At 47.0% G+C, this 25604-nt stretch overlaps 1 protein-coding gene and 1 pseudogene across 1 annotated transcript; both read right to left on the bottom strand.

Annotated features, from left to right (window-relative positions):
• Positions 1–8: 8 nt before the first annotated feature.
• On the bottom strand, positions 9–25602 carry ZNF544 (zinc finger protein 544). Its single transcript, XM_057496505.1, is given in 8 exon segments — positions 9–7779; positions 7781–9184; positions 9600–9687; positions 15775–15858; positions 16163–16289; positions 17046–17143; positions 25072–25198; positions 25513–25602. Coding segments are annotated over 7 exon segments (1866 nt in total). The 5' UTR covers positions 25115–25198; positions 25513–25602; the 3' UTR covers positions 9–7757.
• Positions 11366–12393, bottom strand: LOC118920193 (coiled-coil domain-containing protein 152-like; annotated as a pseudogene).
• Positions 25603–25604: the final 2 nt, after the last annotated feature.

The following is a 25604-nucleotide window of genomic DNA, read 5'->3' on the forward strand; positions in this document are numbered from 1 at the left end:
TTCAGTAACTGTTGACAGCAGGGGAAATAACTGAGTTCCATTTGAATTTGTGCAGAGGCAACTGGGTATTTTAAGGGAAGAATGAGGGGATCAGAAAGGAGAAAGAGGCAGAGCTCATGAGAAAAATTACAAAGGGTTGATCAGTGTAAATATAATTAGGCCAGCTGTGTCTGCTAGCTAGTAATTATTGAAGTTAGGATTCTGTCCTCCCACAGAGACTGGAGACAGACTCTATCCTTCTTGATGGTTCTGTTTCAAAGCCCAGCAATGTGGGAAGGGTTTCCAGTGCACAGAGACACAGAAGTCACCATCAAGCGATCTACATCTTCTCCAGCCTCAACCAGAGGGCTTCTTTCTGCATGTTCCACAAGAAGCCATCTGGGAACACAGATGGGCAGGTTCTATGATTTGAAGCAATGCTTCCTTTTCCCCTTTAGAGATCCTAGTTCCAGCCTGGACTTGGGCACTGACTCTGTCCCTGGCAAAACCCTCACAGGATGGCTGCTTGATCCCCATCTCTGAGAGAGTAAGATTGACACCTCGCATGTCGACTTGGAAGCCAGAAGATTGATCCCAGCCTTTGCAGTGGCAAATGGGAGCTAGAGAACATTGTTCATCTAGGGGGAGAGGACTGAGGGACAGAATGGTGGGCATAAGTGCCCCCAGGCCAGAAAGCACATTAAGGAAAACTTGCTGAAAATGACAGTCTTATTATTCAGGGTCCTTAATCTTGTCCAAACTCAAAATTCTAATTCCTCCCCAAACCTGCCATTTCCCCCAATGTCCTGCCAGTGCTCAAGTAAAGCAAACAAATAAAAACTGTTCACTAACATTCCTTCACTGAACAAAGAATGGCCGTTATATACCAGGAAGCATTTGTCAGTGAAGAAAACAAAATCCCTACCCCCAAGAGTTGACATTTTTTGTATGTGTGAATGGTGGGGGGTGGATTAGAAACATTTTTTTGAACTAAGTGTTTTCTATGCCAGATGGCATCAGTCAGGATGGACTAGTTCTGTTGAAGTAACAAACAAGCCCCCATTCTCAGCAGCTTGTCTGTTTACAGTTGATTTCCTGTTCACACCCACTGTCCACTGGGGTTGGCAGCTGACTGGGTGGGGAAGGGGGTGTTGTCCAGTTCATCATAACCAGTCCAGATAGGGAAGCCACCGTTCTGAATGTTGCTGGGCACCTGGATCCCACCAGAGCCTCGTCTCGACTCCCTCACATGCCCCCTGCACCAGTGATCACCTGCACAGCTCGGCTGAATTCCTGTGAGATCTGCAACCACCCACTTCAGGTGTTTGGGGGAGGTGACAGATGGAAGTGCCAACCTCTGAGATGACAATGGTCTCCATGGGAGTTGAAGTGCCCTGTGATTTTTACTTTGAGAACTTTAATGTCAAAAAGGAGCACATGGGCTGGGGCCGTGAGGAGGATGAAGCTCCGACACAAGGGGAACAGACAGGATTACCAGGCCAGGACAGATCATGAAACCAGAATATACAGCCTAAAAGAGGCACAAGGACCTAACTACCCGGAAGCTCCTCCATCAGTTACATTTCTTACGAGAGTAATATGAATAGTATGAATGATTCTTGGGTAATGTTAAGATGTGCACACATTACATTGTTTGATAGACAGCTGGCAAAATTCATACAGCCTTAGCATCTACCTCAAGGGCTAAAATGCTATGAGCTGACGATGTCCAAAGAAATCCGGGAGCTTCTGCAGCCTCCAGAAAGGCAAACATACAATTTGAGGATGTCAGTCTTTGTAGGTAAGCACCACTCTGCTCATGATGTCTCCATTAAATATCATGATGCATCACGCCTGCACAGTAAATAAAAGTTCCATTTGGTAACTCGACCTGAACTTCATTATTTTGCATTTTATGTTCAGGGTGTTTATAGGGGGGAAAATGCACATTTTTTGCTGTTTTATTAAGACACTGGCATCTTTTAAGGTAAGATGAGCAGTCCAAATGGGACTCAAATCTACAAGATGGAATCATAGTGAGGAATGTCAATGAGGTGTTATATGTTCCCGAAAACCAGTCTCAAGCAGGAACTATATGAATTGTATGCTTTGTCCACTTGTGTAGCCAGAGCAGCGCAGTATAAAGTTTAATGGAACAGATATTGTGAATATTGAAAATTGTATTCATGTTGGAAGCAATCTCAAAGCTTGTGCAGAAAGGATTAGTAAAGCAGACTTGAGGATTTGATTGTGAGAAGGTCCTATTTGCAAGGTTTGCCTCTGGTTAGCTCTGGCACCTTGGCTGTTAGTGTTGTCTGTACCCTGATAAGGACCTCTCACTGTGCCTAGTGTGCAAACTATGTGATTCACACTGAGAACCTGCTTTCCTTCTGGGGTCTGGGATTTGCTACATGCTAAGTAGAAGGTGCCTACCTGCCTGGTCTTCAGTGCACTTTGTATGACCTGTCAGGGGAGGGACAACATGGTTTCCCTGCACACGGATCAACCAGACTTTGCCCGCCTTTCCCCTTATGATCCAACTGCACATCCCGGCTACATCGTTGCAAATCTTGGCTGTGAGCACTACTATGTGCTGAGTTCCAGTAATTCTGGAAAACCTCTGGATGTGAGGGTAGTCTTGTCGGCCCCCAATAGTCCCACTGCTAGTTGTATCAAAAATATGCCTAGGGTTACTCTGATATCTGTATTTTGAAAAGAAGGGAGGAATTTCTGTTAAAAACAGTTCATGGGTCACACATAACGTGGTATCTTTTTAGGGTCTTTTCAAAAATGAGCCACAAATTTAAGTGAAACCAACAAAGAGAAAACAGATACAAGGACATACAAATTTGAGAGTACTCTTTACAAAATGTTTTTTTTTTAAAGATACAAGTATCTGGCTTCCGCCTCACCCTGGCCAAGCGAACTCTAAAGAGGGGACTGGGGCTCTGCGGTTCTAACATCCCCTTTGCGTGGGGCTTAGGCACACTTTGATTTGGAACCCCTGACCTCTGGGTATGAGAACCATTTTGGGTGGAAAGGTTGCTATTTCAAATAAGCCCACTTCCTGGGTCCTTAAGACCCTCAGGTTTCTGACGTGGAAGAGGGAATACCTATCAGAACAGGGCCTGCCGCACTCATCGTGTACACGGCGGTGGCTGTCCTTCCATTCCTTGGGTGGGTGTATGCTCCAGGAGCACGTAACCACCAAGCTCCTGTGTGGAGCCCCTGTTCTGGAAAGCAGGACTCGAGGACCCTGTGGCACGGCACACACCTTCTGTACCTGGGACTTTAGCAGGGCCTCACTGAACGAGGTGGCTACTTCCACGACTTGCTGAACAGAAACGTCTCTCAGATGTTTGGTCAACAAGAAATTGTCAAACCACGTTCCCTTTGCTGGATCTGTCCGGAAGGCCCTTCCTCCCAGGCTCTGGCATCTTCTGAAGCTGCACATCCACGTTGGTCCCAGCAGTAGGACCAACTGTCTAACCAGGAGGCAAAGCACCCCCGACCCTTTCTGTCTAGGCTGCACTAGGCAAGACGTCTCCCATCTGACACGTAGGGTCTTAGGAGTCTTGAAGGCTACATTACTTAATGAATTTTATGAAAGGTACCAGGTAACAGCCAGAGAGACATTAGGGAAGTGCGTTCAGTACTTGGCAGTTAGGTAAATTCACACACCTATCTTGCTCCTTCAGAAGTGATTCCACCAGTTGTCCCAAGATACCAGCACCTTTCCAGGTCCCCACGCTCTGGGACCCACTGACATCCTGGTTATAAGGTTTCTGGAAAATTCAGTCTTAAGAGATAAACCACCCTTTAATTCCAGGGACTTCTAAGAAGCCAAGGAGCCATCCTGCCCTACTAGGATCAACTCCACTTGGCCAAACAGAAAAGTGACATCTTTTCTTTTTACTCTTGCTTTTTTAATCATCTATTTACTATTACAGTGACACTGAATCAAAAGAAGGAAAATTGTACATAATCCTATAAATCAATTGCAGATTTCCAGTTACTGTTTGCTCACCTGCAAGGACACATTTGAAATAACTTGTTACCCGAAGAAGTGTACCACCAGGGGATGACAGGCTACAGGTTGAAGATGGAAAGCAGTGACCTCCTGCCCCACATTTCCCAAAAGCCACAAAATCCCATTAACCACTTTTAACCATTTCTATTCCACTTCTTTCTGAGGCTACCTTTGTAATTCTGATTTTTCATAGACTATAGACTTTACTAACTTTCTGCTCTGATAAAGAATTTAGATTTGACTCACGTTGCTGTTTCTGTTCCCAGTTTTGCCACATTGCCATTCTGAACTCTACTTTTGGTCTCCTAAGTAACCTAACCTATTACACTTAAAAGCCCACTTCCCAGATGAGGGCACAGGGCTGCTCCTCCACCCTTCCACCTCTTCCCCTTCTGCTTTAAAACAGCCCCAGGCTGTGCCATTAGCGACAGGACTGAGAACAATGGCGCCCTGATGAAATCCTCACGTCACAGCTCTGGGCTTCTTCCTCAAACAAAAAACCAGGAACTACGGTTTATATCACATTTATGCAAATACTGCTTGGTGAAGAGCCAATCAACATAATCTGACTGAACTTCCCCCTCCTCTGTGCAGACATCACAAGTCCTCGGCCTCTTCAAAGGAGAATTACTGGCATCAAGTCCAAATGAATATTCCTTTCTCAAGTTTGCTTCACATTTGGGTTTCAATTGTCTTGTACAAGTTACACAGTTTCTTGAACAATCTGAGTCTCTGATTACCCTTTTTTATTTTAACTATAAGAAACAAAAAAAACATTTCTTTCTTGGTTTCAAAATTATTCTCTCCAGAATTTTGTGATATATTTTAAATTATCACAAATGTTGTTCTCAATTACTCGTGCTGCATGCATCTTATTAATACTGACTGGTGGCTGGCATGATCTGAAGGCCCTTCAGCTCTGGGTATGTTTCCCCCCTTTTCGACCCAACAATCTTACTTTCAATTTCATAGTCTATTCTTGTTCTCATAATTCTCTTTTTAAAGAAGCATCACAGCTTCACCATTCATTTGCAATTACTTCTTGACTCACTTTTAAAAACATTTTAATACTTGGTTCCCCTAAATATCTGTTCTTAGGAGTTTATCTTAAGACACTTAATCTTTTTATTTTTCCAAGGTATCACTGATATACATGCATGAAGGTTTCACATGAAAAGCACTGTGGTTACTACATTCACCCATATTATCGAGTCCCCCCCCATACCTCACTGCAGTCACTGTCCATCAGTGTAGTAAGATGCCACAGTCACTACTTGTCTTCTGTGCTACACTGTCTTCCCTGTGATCCCCCTACACCATGTGTACTAATCATAATACCCCTCAATCCCCTTCTCCCTCCCTTCCTCCCCCACCTCTCCCCTTTGGTGCCACTAGTCCCTTCTTGGAGTCTGTGAGTCTGAGTCTGCTGCTGTTTCGTTCCTTCCGTTTTGCTTCATTGTTACACTCCACAAATGAAGGAAATTTGGTACTTGTCTCTCTCTGCCTGGCTTATTTCACTGAGCATAATACCCTCTAGCTCCAACCATGTTGTTGCAAATGGTAGGATTTGTTTTCTTCTTATGGCTGAATTGTACTCCATTGTGTATATGTACCACATCTTTATCATCCATTCATCTACTGATGGACACTTAGGTTGCTTCCATTTCTTGGCTATTGTAAATAGTGCTGCGATAAACATAGGGGTGCATCTGTCTTTCTGAATCTGAGAAGTTGTTTTCTTTGGGTAAATTCCTAGGAGTGGAATTCCTGGTTCAAATGGTATTTCTATTTTTAGGTTTTAGAGGAACCTCCATATTGCTTTCCACAATGGTTGAACTAATTTACATCCCCACCAACAGTGTAGGAGGGTTCCCCTTTCTCTGCATGCTCGCCAACATTTGTTCCTAGTCTTTTCAATGCTGGCCATCCTAACTGGTGTGAGGTGATATCTCATCCCAGTTTTAAATTGCATTTCCCTGATAATTAGCGACGTGGAGCATCTTTTCACGTGCCTGTTGGCCATCTGAATTTCTTCTTTGGAGAAGTGTCTGTTCATATCCTCATTTTTTAACACGGTTATTTACTTTTCGGGTGTTGAGGCGTATGAGTTCTTTATATATTTTGGATGTTAACCTCTAATCGGATGTTATTTACAAATATATTCTCCCATACTGTAGGATGCCTTTTGTTCTGCTGATGGTGTCCTTTGCTGTACATAAGCTTTTTAGCTTGATGTAGTCCCATTTGTTCATTTTTGCTTTTGTTTCCCTTGCCCAAGGAGATGTGTTCATGAAAAAGTTGCTCATGTTTTACTCATTTTTGCCTATGTTTCCTTCTACGTTTTATGGTTTCATGACTTACATTCAGGTCTTTGATCCATTTCTAGTTTGTGTATGGAGTTAGGCAATAATCCAGTTTCATTCTTACATGCAGCTGCCCAGTTTTGCCAATACCCATTGTTGAAGAGGCTGTCATTTGACACTTATTTTAAGACTTTTTCTTTAGTGTGAGGCTTTCCTCCAGTCGTTTGCTCCTTGGCTCCCACCCACACTGAAGAGACTATCAGAAAGCACATGGGAAGCTCTTAGGACAGATGTACTACCAATGTCAAAAAAAGGCAGTCCTTGTTCTGAAGTATAATACACCAGACTCTTCTAGCCCCTAGACCTTTTTTTTTTTAGGTACATAACTCATTCTCCTTTTGCTTACCCACAGCTAGTTGCTTAATGCAAAACAAGAAAAAAAAGGGGGAAAGGGGAAGAGATCTGGAGCTTCATGAACAAACTTTCAAATTTCATGGACAAACTTTTAACCCTGCTTTCCTACCCTTCCTGTCAGTCTGTAGTTCTGCTGTAGGGCTGGGACCTCCACCTCTGCAGCCCTCCTTCACTTGCGCCGGCTTCAGCCTTTCCCACTGTCTCTCCAGGTGATGTTTGCCCTCCTGCTTGCATCTTGCCCAAATTTCCAGTAACTGCCCCTCCCATTTTTATCACCATTGATTCACACTCAGCATTTTTTTGAGCATCCTGCTGAGCTGACCTTCTTAACTAACTATCTGTGTACATGTTTTTGTGTGGCTGTAATGCTTGTGTATATACTATTTGGGGTCCTTTTTTTATTTCATCTGGTCTTTCCCATATTGATATGCTCCCAGCTCTAATTAGAGAGCTGACCTAACCAAGCAACAAAGTTAGAGCACACAACAAAGTCCCTGAAATATTTGGAGTCTGCTTTTAATTTGAATAAAAACTATTTCAGAAGCCTTCCCGTCCTCAGTCCTCCTTCATGTTCTTAATTACTGGTTTACACGGAACATTCCTGGCTTCATATTTTGTCGCCTAACACCAACCTCCTCATGGAATTGTTTCTTGATTATGTGTTTGGGACTCTGTATCAGGAATATCTTACAGTTCCCCATCATTTCTTGGACTGTGCTACAGGGACATCTGATTAAATGGGTGGTTGCACTAGAAAGAGTCTGCGTTAGGTACTGTTCCACTCCGAATTTCTTAACACCTGTTAAAAACTCTGACTGGAAGTTTCTCATTAGTGGTCATAGTTTCTCACCTAAATGCAGAAGCACATTTTGATGTACATACAAATCACATGTGCTGCTTTCAGAAACTGCAGGTCCTGGGTTTTACTGCTAGAGATTCTGATGCATGTTGCTATTAGACCATGCCCTAAGAGTCATACTTTGGTCATCTGAGGTCTAGTAAAGGTCTGGCAGTGAGCTTTTCCGTCTTGATTATTCATAGGGTTTCTCTCCCATGAGTCTTCTCATGTTGAATAAGGGATTTATTGTAACTGAAAGCTTTCCCGCACTTGTTACATTCATAAGGTTTCTCTCCAGTATGAATTCTCTGATGCCGAGTAAGTTGACACCGCTGGCTAAAAGCCTTTTCACAATGACTGCATTCATAGGGTTTCTCACCAGTGTGTGTTCTCTTATGTATCTTAAGGGTTGACCGATTATTGAAGGCTTTCCCACAGTCAATACATTCATAGGGCTTTTCTCCAGTATGTGTTCTCTGATGTTCAATAAGGCGTGACCTCTGACGGAAAGCTTTAACACACATGTTACACTGAAAGGGCTTCTCTCCAAGGTGTGTTCTCTGATGCAGAATGAGAGCAGACCTCTGACTGAAAGCTTTCCCACAATGACCACATTCATAAGGTTTCTCTCCAGTATGGGTTCGCTGATGCACAACAAGCTCTGATCGCTGCCGAAAATATTTCCCACAGTCATTACATTTGTATGGTTTCTCTCCAGAATGAATTCTCTGATGTGAAAGAAGGCGGGAGCTCCCAGTAAAGGCTTTCCCACACTGATTACATTCAAAAGGTTTCTCTCCAGTGTGGGTTCTCTGATGTTCAGCAAGGTGAGAGCTCCCAGAGAAGGCTTTATCGCACTGATTGCATTTATATGGCTTCTCTCCAGTGTGAATTCGTAGATGCCTAATTAGTTGAGTGCTTCGAATGAAGGATTTTCCACACTGGTTACATTCATAAGGTTTCTCTCCAGTGTGAGTCCTTTTATGTGCAACAAAATCAGAGCTCTGGCTAAAGGACTTTCCACAATGAGTACACTGATAAGGTTTCTCTCCCGTATGAATTCTTTGATGTACAATAAGGTTAAAGTTCCGCCTGAAAGATTTTCCACATACATGACATTTATATGGTTTTTCTCCAGTGTGAGTTCGCTGATGCCTAACAAGTTTTGAACTCTGGGTGAATGATTTCCCACACTGGTTACATTCATAGGGCTTCTCTCCACTGTGAGTTCTCTGATGTACAACAAGGTGATAGCTCTGCCTGAAAGACTTCCCACACCAAGTACATTCATAGGGCTTTTCTCCAGTGTGTGTTCTCTGGTGTACAAGCAGCTTAGAGCAACAGCTGAAAGACTTTCCACACTGATTACATGCGTATGGCTTCTTTCCAGTCTGAATGATGTCACAGTCAGTAAAACAGGAGGCCATGTGGAAGGCATCAAAGTCCTCACACCTAACTAGTTCTTCTCCAGGACCATTTACATCAGTTTGTACAAGGCATCTGTCACACTCACACTGACCTTCTCCAAAATGCATTGGCTTGTGTTCATTCAGAGACGTGCTGTGATTAACCTTGTTTCCATCATCTGTACAGTCACTGCTGTTCTCTGCTGAAAATATTCTATTATGAAAATGAAAGGAGGCACCATAGTTAAAAGAGGCACCACTGACAGTATACTCACAAGGCTTTTTATTTCCCATTTCAACATTTTCTAGTTTAATCAAGTAAAGGCTCTGACAGAAGACTCTAGCACTTTGGTGATTTTCACAAGGCTTTAGATTAGCCCAGCCTTTCTGATGATTAAGGGAAAAATAATTGTTTCAAGTTTTTAACCTGTGAGTTGAGCTATGGAAATGTGTTCTTGTGGGTAATGTAGGAGGCAGAAGGCCTACAGCCAGGGACCTTCCCCCAAGGTCATGTGTACCACGTTCCCCTTCAGCAGTCTCCCTGAGGTGGGTACCATCTGACTCACAGAGAACTCCTGCACTTCCCCCAGGGGCCCGGCCCTGACCACAGGCCCTCCTCCCATACACACCGTTTCCTTTCCATGCAGTGGGATGGTTCTTCCACAGCAACATCCTCTTCAGAAGCTGACTCTTTCTTTTCAAGTGTAGTCTTCCAGTCTGAAAGAAACCCAAATGCCCAAAATGAATTACTGGAGAAGCATTAGATGGGGAGGGTAGGATGAAGGAGCCCAAGTATGAAAGGTGACTGGTTTTGTTTCTAATCCACAGACTGTAACCTTACTCAGGATGTCAAAGGGAAGGATGGATTGATCAGCAAGTAGGAAATCAGTGGGAAGTACACAAGCAAAAAAAAAAAAAAAAAGATGACAGAGGAGGACTGGTCCCCAAAGAGGGAGCATGGAAATAAGAATAAGCAGAGGAGAGTAAAGAGTAAAGGAAGAACCCACAGAAAGAACTGGGTCTGAAGGTTTACAGCCCTTGATAACCACAATCATAATTGCTGGGACCTGTGAATATGATGCCTTACTTGGAAAAAAGGTCTTTGCAGGTGTTTTAGGGATCTTGAGATGGGGAGAATATCTGGGTGGGCTCTAAATGTCATCACAATTGTCTTCGAGAGCCAGAGGGAGATTTGATACAGAGAAGGTGGTATGAACACAGAGCAAAGAGATTTGAAGGTATTGGCCTTCAAGACTGAAGTGATGTGGGCACAAACCACAGAATGCGTAGCCACGAGAAGCTGGAAGAGAGAAGCAGCAGACTTCCTGGGAACTCCCAAAGGAGCACTGGCCCCACTGATACCCTGATTTCAGGCCCATGGTACTGAGTGGGTTTCTGGCCTCCAGAACTGTGAGAGAATCAACTTTTGCTGTTTTAAGCCACCCAGCTCTTAATTTCTTACAGCAGCCACAGGAAACTAACACAAGGTCCCAACTGGTGCCTCAACCTGGACGACTGACCCAGAATCTACTCCACCTTCTGGTCTGGATCTTGAAACAGGATCCCAAACACTAACAATGCCTTAATATTCTTCATGCATCATGTGTACCATTTCCTCAGGCTGTCCACAGAGGAAAAGTCTCTTTAACCACTCCAGAACTGATGCTGCAGACTCCCCGGAAAAGCACTGTGGCTCCTGAGGCAGCACAGTGAGGCAGGCTGGGCTGAAACCAGGCTTCCCCATGAGCGACTTCTGAGGCTCATTTCGCTAGACAGTAATCCAGGAATAAGAAGGCTTAGCTTACAAGGTTTACTTGGAGGCATAAATGAATCAATATGTGAGCTTCACACACACACACAGTGGCGTTAGTGCACGGTACCATTGGTATCATCACGCTTGTTACTGTCCTAATGTGAATTCCTCCCTCTGCTGAAGGTTATCAGGTGTAGCAAAGGACTAGACTCCCAGCTCAGGACCCTCTCCTGGGTCCTCCCAGATTCCCCTTTTACTCGTCACTGCCTGTTTCAATTGTGTAGCACCTGTGCCTATTACCAAGGCCTCCGCTCAAGCCCCCTTTTGCTCTGCATGCCTGCCAAGGAGAACAGGACCCTCCATTTAGCAAAATATTAACTTCACTTGCTGGCAATCCCTGGACTTTCAGGAGGATGCTCTCCTGTGTCAAATAAAGAATGTCTTTCCCTTTTGGGAGACCCCCCCACACACAACCAATACTGTTTTCCTTCCTGCATCTGTTGTGATCCTTTGGGTGTTGCCTCAGAATCCCTGATGATAACTTTTTTTTTAATGTTTATTTCTCCATTTTTTTCTTTATTTATTTCTCAAAACAGTATTATTTTTGTCTTATTAATCTTACATGTTTAACCAATTAAACTTTTAAAGAAACAATTCTGCTTTTTAAGATCCAAAAATACTTACACATGAATATTTTGCCATGACTACATTTTAAATATCCATTTATACTCTGAGATACATATCTTGATTTTTGCTATCACATATGAATGGAGCCTTTATATCTTGTTTTCTTTATCTAGCATTGTATTGAATCTTTAAAATTTGAGATTGCCTGTCTTGAAAGCAATAAGGGAAAAGATAAAAGAATGCTGACTATCTCTTGATTGCTTAGAAAGTATTTTCATAGTCAATGATGGATCAGTAGGTAAACTAAGTCCTAGAAAGCTGAATTCTTTTATGGTAAATACTATTAAGCAAGAATGCAGTATACAGTTGGCCAAAGTGTGGATTTCTTTAAATAAACTCAATTAAAAATGTTTAAAGGTGTTTCTTTTTCCCACTGTTATTTAGGCAGTATATTTTATTGACAATAGAAGTGAATTTTTTAGAAATTCACTTTTAAAAAAAATTCTGCTTTTAAAGAAATTAAACAGCAGCGAGTGAATATACTGCTATACTCAAAACTGTCTACGCTTAAGGTGGGGATCTTTGCCAATAGAGAGGTGTTGCTCTAAGTCAGAATGGTATTACGAAGAACTGCAATCCCCTTGTTCTTTCCCTCTTGAAGATGTTGAAGCTTCCTTCTGTAGATACTCTGTGGCGAAACAGTAGAATTTGGATATGATTTTGATTTAGTTTGAACTCTTGCTAGTTTGGCATCAAACTCTAGCTGTAGTCTGATTATTTCATTTCGCTTTTCCTTTTCTTGAGTTAACTTTGCATTTAACTTGGAAATTTCCACCTCCTTTTTCTCTATCAGTTCTTTATGCTTTTCTTCATTTAATACAACATTTTCCCTGCATATCCCGATAAAGTTTCCTTATTTCTTTCTTATATCCCTCCTCTTTAATTTTCATTTCACTCATGAGTTTGGCAATATTATTCTTATATACCTGTTCATGAGATTTTAACTTTTCTTTCATAAGATCAGCATTTTTTTTTTACTTTCTATTTTGTTATCATTAATCTACAATTACATGAAGAACATTATGTTTACTAGGCTCTCCCCTTCACCAAGTCCCCCCTACAAACCCCATTACAGTCACTGTCCATCAGCATAGTAAGATGCTGTAGAATCACTACTTGTCTTCTCTGTGTTGCACAGCCTCCCCGTGCCCCCCCCACATTATACATGCTAATCATAATATCCCCTCTCTTCTTCCCCGCCCTTATCCCTCCCTACCCTCCCATCCTCCCCAGTCCCTTTCCCTTTGGTAACTGTTAGTCCATTCTTGGGTTTTGTGATTCTGCTGCTGTTTTGTTCCTTCAGTTTTTCTTTGTTCTTATACTCCACCTATGAGTGAAATCATTTGGTATTTGTCTTTCTCTGCTTGGCTTATTTTACTGAGCATAATACCCTCTAGCTCCATCCATGTTGTTGCAAATGGTAGGATTTGTTTTATTCTTATGGCTGAATAGTATTCCATTGTGTATATGTACCACACCTTCTTTATCCATTCATCTACTGATGGACACTTAGGTTGCTTCCATTTCTTGGCTATTGTAAATAGTGCTGCAATAAACATAGGGGTGCATCTGTCTTTTTCAAACTGGGCTGCTGCATTCTTAGGGTAAATTCCTAGAAGTGGAATTCCTGGGTCAAATAGTAAGTCTATTTTGAGCATTTTGAGGAACCTCCATACTGCTTTCCACAATGGTTGAACTAATTTACATTCCCACCAGCAGTGTAGGAGGGTTCCCCTTTCTCCACAACCTCGCCAACATTTGTTGTTGTTTAGTCTTTTGGATGGCGGCCATCCTTACTGGTGTGAGGTGATATCTCTTTAATTTGCATTTCTCTGATAACTAGCGATGTGAAGCATCTTTTCATGTCGCTGTTGACCATCTGAATTACTTCTTTAGAGAACTGTCTGTTCAGCTCCTCTGCCCATTTTTTAATTGGATTATTTGCTTTTTGTTTGTTGAGGTGTGTTAGCTCTTTATATATTTTGGATGTCAAGCCTTTATCAGATCTGTCATTTGCGAATATATTCTCCCATACTGTAGGGTACCTTTTTGTTCTATTGATGGTGTCCTTTGCTGTACAGAAGCTTTTCAGCTTGATATAGTCCCACTTATTCATTTTTGCTTTTGTTTTCCTTGCCCAGGGAGATATGTTCATGAAGAAGTCGCTAATGTTTATGTCCAAGAGATTTTTGCCTATGTTTTTTTCTAAGAGTTCTATGGTTTCATGACTTACATTCAGGTCTTTGATCCATTTTGAGTTTACTTTTGTGTTTGGGGTTAGACAGTGATCCAGTTTCATTCTCCTACATGTAGCTGTCCAGTTTTGCCAGCACCATCTGTTGAAGAGACTGTCATTTCCCCATTGTATGTCCATGGCTCCTTCATCTTATATTAATTGACCATATATGTTTGGGTTAATGTTTGGAGTCTCTATTCTGTTCTATTGGCCTGTGGCTCTGTTCTTGTGCCAGTACCAAATTGTCTTGATTACTGTGGCTTTGTAGTAGAGCTTGAAGTTGGGGAGCGAGATCCCCCCACTTTATTCTTCTTTCTCAGGATTGCTTTGGCTATTTGGGGTCTTTGGCAGTTCCACATGAATTTTTGAACTATTTGTTCCAGTTCATTGAAGAATGCTGTTGGTAATTTGATAGGGATTGCATCAAATCTGTATATTGCTTTGGGCAGGATGGCCATTTTGATGATATTAATTCTTCCTAGCCAAGAGCATGGGATGAGTTTCCATTTGTTAGTGTCCTCTTTAATTTATCTTAAGAGTGTCTTATAGTTTTCGGGGTATAGGTCTTTCACCTGATGATAACTTTTTAAAATGAAACAATGGCCCAATGAAGGCAAGTGAAATGCAATTTGGGGATAAGAAGAAATAAATCTTTGAGCAGCTGTGTCCATTGAGGACCTGGCCAATTGAAACCAGGCAAAGGAGGTCGAACATTCTACAACAACATCATGAAATGAGGAAGACAGACTGTGCAGGTCAGCCAGAAAAGAATGTCTACGACAGACAAGAAAGACACTGCTGGTAAACTAAATTCAGATGGTGTCCTTTGAGGACCAAGGATAAGAAAAAGTAGGTGACACTTCAGAGGAAGAAATAAGAGGCTTCAAGTAAGAGTTATAGGTGAAAAGGAGCAGGAACACACAGCAGAAATTCAGTAACTCCAGGCTGCAGCCATGTCAGAAGGTGGTGTGAAAAGGGAGCTGGTCAGAAAAGGCCACATACTGCATGGTTCCAACTACAGGACACTGCAAACGGAGGAACTACAGACATAGCAAAATAACCAGTGGTTGCATAAGTAGAGCATGGCAGATTTTCAGGGCAGTGAAATGATTCTGTATACTATAAACATGCACTATAAAGGTGGACACATCATCATACATTTGTCCAAACCCATGGAGTGCTCACCAGCCAGAGTGAAGCTAATGTGAACTATTGATCTCTATTGATCAGTACAGATTCATCACTTATAACAAATCTACCACAGAGTGCAGGATATTAATAATAGGTGAAACTGTGTGGGAAGGGGACAGGTGGTATATGGGGACTCTGTATTTTCTGCTCAACTTTGTATAAACACAAAATTGCTCTAAAAAAATAGTCTATTTGGTTAAAACAAAACAAAGAATCAGAAGCAGCCCAATTAGAAAATGTTCATCAGTCCAACTAAAATTGACTGTGGTGATGGATGCACACACTGTGAATATACCAAAAGTGTCCACACAATACAGCTAAAAAAAAAAAAAATGAAAAAAAGAATTCCAATTAGGCTGACACAGTGGGATGTATAAGAAAGTAGATCTACAGGATGAGAAGAGGTGGAAAAGCCGGCCCAGGGATGGTGATTCAGCACTTAATTTTTCTAGAACCCTTCTAGGTATAATGGGTCACTGACATTTCAGAGGATGAACAAATTCTCACGCATAATCTAGAAGTTGTAGGAATGTCCAACATGGAGGAGGTAATGCCCAATGGCAGCACGCAGACCGGGCCTGAGGGGAAGGCCCCAGGAAACACTACCCCAGGGGAAGCCGGGATGAGGGCCTCCAGGAAAAGAGGGGGCATGAGGACCTGAGAATAAGAGGAGCTGGGTGATGGGTGAAAACCAAAGCGATGATGGGAAGAGAGCTGAACCCACATGTGAGAAATGTCCAGATGTTGGCACTGCAACGTGTGGGCAGGGCATGGAGGAACAGGCTAACATGGATGAGTACGTGACCGCCCTGCTAAGATGAGAAGGCAGCGGAGACTACCCTCGGAAGCTCCACACAAATGGCCTCCCTCCTCAGACCAGGGCCCTGTGGAGAGCTCTCTGCCTGTGTGAACTGACGGGCTGCTAGCCTGCTCTCACCTTGAGTAGGTCCCTGCTCGGCCCTCCATGGGTCTTCCCCGTGCTCCAGCTGGGAGTTCACATCCGGTTTGAAAAGCAGAAGCCCTGGCCAGTGGGGGGGAAACACAGGACTTGGTGATCTGCTTGGAGAAGAGAACCTTGCCCCTGGGCCCTGGAGTCAGACACAGAGGGAGTAGGAGGGCCCCAGCGCCATCCCAGGACACAACCTGCTCCCTGAACCACAAGTCACAAGCCTGCCGAGGCTGCACGGGGAAGAGCAGCAATGCGTGGGGTCTGCACCTCAAAGGGACCTACTTCAGGAGTGCTTTGGCCAGGCCCAGGCACACCCTTTGAAAGAGCCACAGCTGAGGCCCAGAGCCAGAGAACTCCTGCGAAGGGAGGGCCTTACCCAGGGAGACTAGGTGGCTGCAGGTCTCCAGAGTCACGTCTCGGTACAGCATCCTCTGGGCCCAGTCCAGCTGTCCCCACTCCTCCCGTGTGAAGGTCACAGCCACGTCCTTGAAGCTCATAAGTGGCTGAAACGTCACAGGTGTTACTGTGGAGCCCTGCCTTGCTGACGTTGGGGATGGGGGTGTGGGACAGCACAGGGGACAGGGCAGGCATGTGCTGAAGGCCGCTGTGGGCGCCCACGGGGCTCCCCCTTCGGCTCGTATCAGGAAGGCAGGCAGGCAGGCAAGAGGCCATGTGCCCTGGCCTCAGAAGGCAGGCGCAAGCTGCCTCCTCAGCTTCATGACTTACTAGCTGGACACCTGGATGTGTCCCTGAACTTCTCTGGCACAAGTTGCCCTGACATGACTATGAACACTGGGGTATCTCACGGGACATGAAGGGTGCTGCCCCCTGGCACCCAGGAAACAAGCAAAGTCAGGGACTCGCCCCTCACCCTGCCATGTGCTACCCTGGTAACCGTCCGAGGGGGACACTCTTGGCCATCTTCCTGAGTGGTCTCGGTGAGGGTCAAGGGCCCAGTGGCTTCCTGAGTATGGAGGCTGAGCTCTGCCTGCCCTCATGGTCCTGCTCATCAACCGCCACGAAAGGCCGGAACCAGAGACCCGGCCCACGGGACCAGGTGCAGGAGACCCTGCTGGGCCTGGCCTGGCCTGGGGGCTCCTGTTCCCCCATTCAGGGAAGGTGCTGTATCCGCCTGGAGTCTCACCTAGAGGCCCAGGGCCACATTACAGGTCTCCTGTGCGCTCACCCAAGAAGGTGGGTGCTATTCCTGGCCCGTTTTACATCTGAGAGGACAGAGAGAGCAGAGGCCTTCAGCTCACCGGGGCTGGGGCCAGCCGAGCACATGCTTCCATTTCCTCCTCATACCCGGAGATGCTGTCCCAAAGAGGGCAGGAGTCCTCAGAAGGCAGGGCGGGAGCTGGGGGAACAGTTTGGGATTCAGCCCCACTTCAGCGTCCCCATGCTCCTGAGCCCACCCCAGCCCCAAAGCAGAGGGCTGGCAGTGCCAGCTGAGGAGACTTCCCTGGGGTGCGAGGCGGGTCCGACACGACCAAGCTGGTGGGAACTGGAATTTTGTGGTCCCGGCCTGGTGATGGCCCTGGGCTGCCCCGACTCCAGGAAAATGCCCGGCGTGTGCTGCTGCCTCTGGACTGCAAGCCCACAGGCACACAACCACCCTCTGACACTCCGATAAGGAGTGGCCAGTCTCTCCTGTCATTTCAAGAGACTGAACAGGAGGAGGAGGAGGCAGAGTGCAAACAACTGCACAATTCAAAAATATCCCAGTGAAGTGTCGGCGGCTCCTCAACATGGGAGTTGGAGGTGGGGGTGGGTACAAGGACAGGACAGTCCCCAGGACAACAGTGAAGGGCACTCCACAGGGGGTGTCCACCCGAGCCATTCTGGAGGGGCTGGGACGCCGCCCCACAGTCTGGGGGGCAGGCCTTGCACCCTCTGCTTTAATTTTGTCACCACTTCCTGTACTCTGCCCAACAGCTTGGCTGCAGTCACGTGACTGTCCCACGGAGACAGCCGGACAAAAATCCTCCCCAGTGCCACCCAACCCTTCCCTACACTCCCCCTGCTCACCCCCTGGTACCACAAGGGCACACAGGCCCACGCGCCATCTCTACGGTTAACGGTTGTGGGGGTGACCCAGCATCCCAGAAGCACCCTGCATCTGTGCTTTTCCTCACACCGAACCACCGTGCACTCCACTGGGTGGAATCTGTCACTTGCACGGTGTTTTTCGAGTCACCAAGAACCGGGGACACCTCACCCCTTTGACTCTCGGAACAACTGCCGATTGGACCAGAGGCCCAGGGAGCCAATCCCTCTAAATACCCACTTCTTCCTGGAGGTACTTGCCACACCCCAGCTGTGAACGCCAGTATTTTCCCATCCTTCTCTGTGCGACTAGTTCCCTGGAGAACCAAGAATCGAGCCTCTTGTGAGGGAAGCTCATGCTCTCTCCGTGCCTTGTGTTTCTGGTAGGCCTCACCGTAGCTTTCTAACACCTGGGTACGTCCTTCCACCGATGTCACCCCCTCTCTGTGGCTCCCCTGGTGCTGCCATTTCGTAGGTCCGGGGCCCCCCACAAAGTGCAGTGGGCTGCCCCCAGCCACCACCAGCAGAACACAGTACCCACAGCCAGGCCGGGGCCTCAGCACAGGCAGCTTCCAGCCGGCTCTTCCTCCCGACAGTCTCTCCGAGCACGGACTGCTCTCCTTCCTGAGCCTCACCCTGCAGATGCTCTCCTTCCCGGCACAGTCTTCATGGAGGGTCCCAATTTCTCTTCCCCGCACAAACATAATATTCTTCAGGCAAAAAATGCACTCGAGTCTTCCAAGAATAAGCAGAAAGAGCAGAGGGAAGGTCAAGCACGAATTCAATGCTGAAACAGGAGGCAGAGCCTTCACAAGGCAGTGCTGTGTCTGACCCTGGCGGCAGGGGCAGGACACATGGGGCCGCAACCCACACACAGGAAACTGGATGCCAGGGTGGTAAGAACTGCAGCCAAGTGACACGTTTTTGGGGAAAACTTCATATTCCACTAAAAAAGGTTTAAGGTGGAATATGAGTGTGACAAAACGTCCGATTTGCAAGGAGTCAGAGTGAGCGCGCTGTTGCTTGGCTCCCGGCACTAAACGAACTCAAAAGAACAAAACGACCCCAACTCCAGAAAGGCAGACGCTCCATCCATCCACAACGTCTGAATAGCCACTGTCCACAGCACACATCTCACACAGTGAGGGTAGACACAGGGCTGACTCAGCAGGCCCGGGTTGACCACGGCCTGCACAGCGCCTTCCACCCAGCTGCTGGGAGGTAACCTCCGAGCCCCTGGGGGTATCCCGACGAAGGTCTTTGCTTACTCAAGGGCCCATCCCCACAGACCGTCAGGCTCCATTAAAGAACAAGGCCTTGAGAAAACACACCTCCAGTAAATGTGAGGAAGCCGGCCATTTCTGTCCAGTAGAGGTTGTTGACTGGGAGCAGTTCACTCTCAGCGGTTACGTGGCAACGGAGATGCCTGTTGGTCATCACAGCTTGCAGAGGGCTGAGTGTGGAGGGAGCCAGCCACTGGCTATCCACTGGGCAGAGGTGAGAGACGGTACTAACCCCCTCACAGTGTACAGGACGGCCCCTACCAGAGAATGACTTGAGGGCAAGCCTGTGGGTCATAAAGGCAATGAGACTCTTCAGCTTAAGGCCAATCTCACAAATCAGCAGATCTGCACAAAATCTGTGGCTGTGGATCACTCAGTCCTCTTTATTTTCACCAACTTCTCCTCCTGAATGAAATGGAAAACTCATAGAGGCTACTTAAAAGTGACAGCAAACTTGCAGGGCCCTCACCTTTCTCTCACCAAGAAACGTGAGCCCACACAACAGGGTGTCACCCACCAGGATGCCACTAAACCTGTGTCCACCTCCCATGGCACAGGGCGCCCATCTCAGCTCACCCCTCTCTGTGTACCGATCAGGGTCTGGAGAACTTTTTGGCCATCACTGTGGTTGACTGAGTAATGGCCCCCAAGAGATGCCCATGTGCGAGTCCCCAGAACCTATGAATGCCACCTCACATGGCAAAGGGGACTCTGGAAATGGGACTCAGTTCCAGATCTGGAAATGGGAAGATCATCCTGAGTTTTTCTGGGTGGGCCTGACGTCATCACAATAATCCTACGGCAAGGGATGTAGGCAGGTCAGGAACAGAGAGGTGGTAACAAGAGCAGAGGCCCCTGGGCTGCAAGCCCACATCCTTCTACCCAGCATACTGAAGGCCACTCAGCACAGGAAGGCTTAACGTCCTCTCAGGTGTACTGAGAATGCAGGGCCCTGAGCCAGGGGACTCAGAGCCCTCCCGACCCCTTCTTCACTCTCACCCGTCACCTTCAGTCAGTCACACAGACCCGGGGTACACACCTTTCAAAGAACACACACCTCTCCACACCCTAGGACCCCCACATCTGCCCAGCGGCTGCTCCTTGCTCAGGTCACTGCAGCAGATCTTACTGGGTCCTGCCTCTTGTCCTTTCCGCTTTCTCCCAGGAAGCCACAGGGACTGCTACCCAGTGGAGCTCCTACCGCACCCTCTTTTGAGAGCAGCTTCTCGCTGCCCCAGATGGGAGTCGCCAGTCCTCAGTCTCCGGAAGTTCCTTCCCAGATCACCACCACCCACGGACTGCTGGTTCAGACAGAGCTGTGAAAATCCCAGGCTCTCCTCCGAGTTGCTCCTTTACTCTTACATTTCTGACCCTTCTGCTCAGCCAATGTGTGGTTTTTCCCCTACCAAGCAATTTTCTGTGACACCACCAGGTGTCCCACTATTTAGCTCAATTAGCACCACCTACCTGGAGACAGCCCGAAGGGCCCAGGGCCACGAGGACTACCCCCACCTCAGACGCCCATCACAAGTAGTAGGTCCCCAGGTTACTCAACTGCATCTGACCTGGCTACACATCAGGGGTTCCCAGGACCTCCTCCCACTTGGGTCTGATTAATGAAAGGATATGATAAAGGATACAAATGAACAGCCAGATGAAAAGCCACCTGGGGAGAGGCCCGGGAGTGTCCCCAGCACAGGACTTGAGGGTGTCACCCTCCAGGTGCGTGGCTGTGCTCACCGGCCTGCAAGCTCTCCCAGCCTCATGCTCTTGGGGTTTTTTTGGAGGCTTCCTTGTGTAGGCATGATTAATTACTAACTCCATTCTTAGCCCCTTTCCCTTCTCTAGAGAAGTTGGGAAGACTGCAAAGCCCAAGCTTTTAACTACTGCGTGGTCCTTCTGGTAACCAGCCCCTGCCCAGGAGCCCACCCAGACTAGCCTCATTAAAACAAGATGCTCCTAGTGCTCTTATTACTTAGGAATTTATAAGGATTTTAGGAGCCCTGTGCTAGGGAAAGGATCAAAGACCAATATAATTTTTTCTATTATTTCAGACACTTGCTGCATTTCAGTCACATAAATATCTTTTTTTTATGTTTTTAATTTTGGTATCATTAATATAAAATCGCATGAGCAGCACTGTGATTACTAGATTCCCCCCATTATCAAGTCCCCCCTCACATACCCCATGACAGTCACTGTCCATCAGCGTAGTAAGATGCTATAGAGTCACTACTTGTCTTCTCTGTGCCATACAGCCTTCCCGTGACCCCCCCACATTATGTGTGCTAATCATAATGCCCCTTATTCCCCTTACCCCTCCCTTCCCACCCATCCTTTCCCTTCAGTAGCTGTTAGTCCATTCTTGGGTTCTGTGAGTCTGCTGCTGTTTTGTTCCTTCAGTTTTTTCTTTGTTCTTATGCTCCACAGATGAGTGAAATCATTTGGTACTTGTCTTTCTCCACCTGGCTTATTTCACTGAGCATAATACCCTCTAGGTCCATCCATGTTGTTGCAAATAGTTGGATTTATTTTCTTCTTATGGCTGAATTGTATTCCATTGTGTATATGTACCACATCTTCTTCATCCATTCATCTACTGATGGACACTTAGGTTGCCTCCATTTCTTGGCTACTGTAAATAGTGCTGCAATAAACAGGGGTGCATACGTCTTTCTGAATCTGAGAAGTTGTTTTCTTTGGGTAAATTCCTAGGAGTGGAATTCCTGGGTCAAATGGTATTTCTATCACATAAATATCTTTTAATTCCCTGACCCCACAGTGCTCCCCCTCCAGTCACTGGTATGTGTTTTTCTACCTGACAAGTACCCTTGTCCCTTTGCCAACTCCTCAGATTTCTGCTTCCATGCCAATTAGGAGCCATGCAAATGAAACTCAGAGCTTCCGGTGAGAGAGCCCACTCTTCCAACACCAGGTAAGATACAAAAAGAAAACATGTAAGAGACACAGTAAGGATAATAAGCAGCAATGAAGTCTGCATGGAGCAGCAGGAAGTAAAGCAAAGCGGGTGTGTGGTCCTCCAGTTAAGGGCCTTCAGGGCCTACTCAGGAATCTGGCCTCAATCCGAAACCAGAGCCACAGTAGTTCCCACCCTACTTGCCAAAAAATCTGCTGAGAAGTGCTGCCAGGGATGAGCAAGCTGCTTGTCTGGAGTATTAGTTTCCTGCAGGTGCTGTGACAAACTGCGACAAGTGTGGTGGCTTAAAACAACATTATCCATTTCCTTATAGTTTTGGAGGCCAGGAGCTTTTCTGCTGACTACCATTTTATTTATTGCTTTCATCTCTTCACAATTTATCCTGAGAAATGGTTGAGCGGAGGCGATAAAACCTCTCAAAGGGCATTCCTAATTAATGATTTTCTTTCTAAAAGTCAACAATAAATAAGAGCAAAGGAGTCCGATCAGTCAAGTCACAAACATGTGAAAGAACACGTGGTAACAAGGGCTGCTGGGAAGGGGCTTCTGTTACAAAGGAAAGCGGCCAGGCAACGTACAACAAGAGCCTGGATCATCAAGACTATGAGTCCAGAAATCTCATCACTGAAAAGATCAAACAAGTTTTAAAGATAAACATGTTGATCACATGATAGTAAAAAAAAAGAGAGACACAGCCTAAGCTTTAGTGTGACCGCATTAAGACAGTGGGACAAAAGACTGTAGGGAGATGTAATAACCTTGATTACTCGTGCCTACACCAGACACCACAGCAAAGATAAAAAGCAAAAACTTAGCAAAAACACAGAAAAAGGTATCTAAAGCAAAAACATAGCAAAGACATAAAGGAAATATGAGAAAAACCACATGGGAAACTTCACCCCACATCTTAGAATCTGACTGATCAAGTAGACAAATTAAGATATTAAACAGTTTGTTATTTAAATGTATCAAGCTGGGTCATGCACATAGGTAGTCATCTACACTCCTCTGTCTACAGACAGAAATGTTTGCACTGAAAAGGGAAACCAACAGTGCTCCCCCCATTGTGCGGATGAGGAAACCAAGGCAGGAAATGCTGAGTAAAACTTGACCAAGGCCTTCTCGATGTGGAGTACAAAGCCAAGAGCTCAGCAGCCCAGGGCCAAGCGCACTGCCCTCCCGGCTCCAGGGCTCCCGGCCCTCTGGCTGGTACACCCGTGCTCTCTTTCTCAGCATCCGGTGGCCAGCCTGTCGGCCTCTCTCACGTGGGGGTTCTGCACAATCCGCCCATGCCTCCAGCCCCCGCTCCGCCCGCCCTGCAGGTTTCTGACTCCTGAGTGTCATGACATCCACCCCATCTCCACCCCTACAGCATTAAGTCCACGCTCTCGCCCACCTTCCCACCCCTCCGACCCTTATTCTCTCTGTGCAAATTAACCTGCCTCTTAATGCTCTCCAACCAGTGACCCGGACACCTTCACTTTCCAGCACACCGGTTCCTCTGAGCCAGCACCCTCCCAGCTGGCTCCCTTCAACTTCTCAGGGGAGAGGTTTCCCCTCTGGTCAAGGAACTCCCACATCCCAGTGCAGACCTCCCACCCTCAAGTGCCCTGCCCTTAGCCTCAAGCACCTGCTCCTCCCAGCTGAGCCCCGAATAGTGACCCAAACTCCTAGTTTCCCCCTCCTCAGCCTATCCTCTCACCCCTCAATACACACAAATGTACACCATACCCAAGAAGGCTGCCCGAGGCTCTATACGATGCTATCCTACTCTGACACAAGTGCCACCCCAGGCCGACGGCCTATAGAGGAGGTGCATTTCCTCCCTTTGATCGTCTCCTTCCTGTCCAAAGGCATCCAAGGGAAAGGGCTGGGAATGCCACTCTGCAGCAGACTGCCTGTGGTCCAAGTCCCACCTCCGCCGTTTGCCTCTATAGGACACTGCACAGGCCACCTTAGCCTCTTGAGGCCTCAAGTTTCCTCATCTGTAGACATCTGGGAGAATAGCAGGCCCTGCCTCATGGTGCCTTTAACTCTGAGAGGAAATCCCAGGGCAAAATACCTCTAAAACCGAAATCAGTCAAAGGGAGAAATAAAGTTTAAAACCCGTTTACTGCTTACAAACTGCAGTCTGGGACCATTTCTCTTTCCTGCTCCAAGAGAAGCAAGCCTAACCTCTCAGGTTCAAATAAACCCTTGATCGCCCAGGTTAACTACCCACTGACATGGAGATGGATACTTATCTCCACCCCTGGGGAAGCCAGGCGAGATATTCTGGAAATATTACAATTTTACCCACAGTGCAGTGTGAGAGTAAATGAGTTGCATTTATAGAGCTTAACACCGTGCTGACACACAATAGGGACAGTGGACTTAGTCATATCGATTACACTTGGACATAAAACACTCTTCCCTCCCTCATGCTGGACCTGGGAGGGGGCGTTTGGCAGGGGTCCCTCTGGCTGGAGGGGAGGACATCGGCTGCCTTTTCTACTTCCTTTTCCAGTATTCTCTTCCCCCGCCTGTGAGGTGGGATCTCAGGTGCTGCCCCGGCTTCACGTCCAGCCCAGAGAGCCCCCCAGGCTCCCTCCCACTGCCACATCCAGCAGGGACTCCACCTCGAGGGAGCTGAGTGACCAGGAACTCCTTACCTTTCCTGCACTGTGATCTCCTCCCTGGCTCCTCACTAGAGATGGAAACTCAAAGCACGGCTCAGCTCCTTCCACTCCTTGGTACCCCCTCTCGCACTGAGTTACCTTCACAGCCAGACGCTTCTACTTCCTGAGGCTCTGTGAAATCCAACCCTAGGCCTTCAGCACAGGACAGCCTTCCTACTCTCCAACCTCTTCTCTCCCCGAGCCCCTGACCTGGGGCATCAGTGTACACAGCCAGCGGAGACCCCCAACATGCTGGACCCAGACTGTGCCGATGCTGTTTGCTCGGCTGGGCAGCCCCTAATTCTTCGTTCTCTTGGAAAACATACGCTATTTCCACAGACTGAGTTCAAAGTTCACTCACCAGTGGGAGAAGTCATGTCGGTGTTCTGGGGCTGGGGTGGCATCTGGGGCGCTTGGACTTTGCCAGAAAGCTCTGGGCTACCGCCTCCCGCAGAGAGCTCCCCCTGGGGGTGGGCGCCGTGATAGAACTGAGAGAGAGAGGGGCGACGTGAGGCGGGCCCGGGCGGGCAGCCGCGGACCCCGTGCGCCGGCCTGCAACCCTCCACACCAGCTGGCCACTCACAAGATGCTGCCCTCAACCCAGGGCCTCCCTTACGGCTGGACAGCTTCAACGAAACCAGCGCCTGCCGGGCCTCAAATAAGGCCAGACCCCGCCGGGTTCTGCTGCAGGAACGGCCCTGACCAGACCGGCTCCCTCCCGGTTTCCCCCGCCGCAGCAACTTGAATCCCACAGGCCCCTGCCCGCCCGGCAAGAAAAACCCCGCCCAGCCTCCCTCCCTGCCTCCGCGCAGCCCTGATCTCTTCTGTAGGGTCCGGCCCCGTCCTCCAACCCACTCCGCTCGCCTCGGATCCGAGGCGTCGCGTCCCAGAGGC

Source organism: Manis pentadactyla (assembly GCF_030020395.1).
Source record: "Manis pentadactyla isolate mManPen7 chromosome 15 unlocalized genomic scaffold, mManPen7.hap1 SUPER_15_unloc_1, whole genome shotgun sequence".
Classification (NCBI taxonomy): Eukaryota; Metazoa; Chordata; class Mammalia; order Pholidota; family Manidae; genus Manis; species Manis pentadactyla.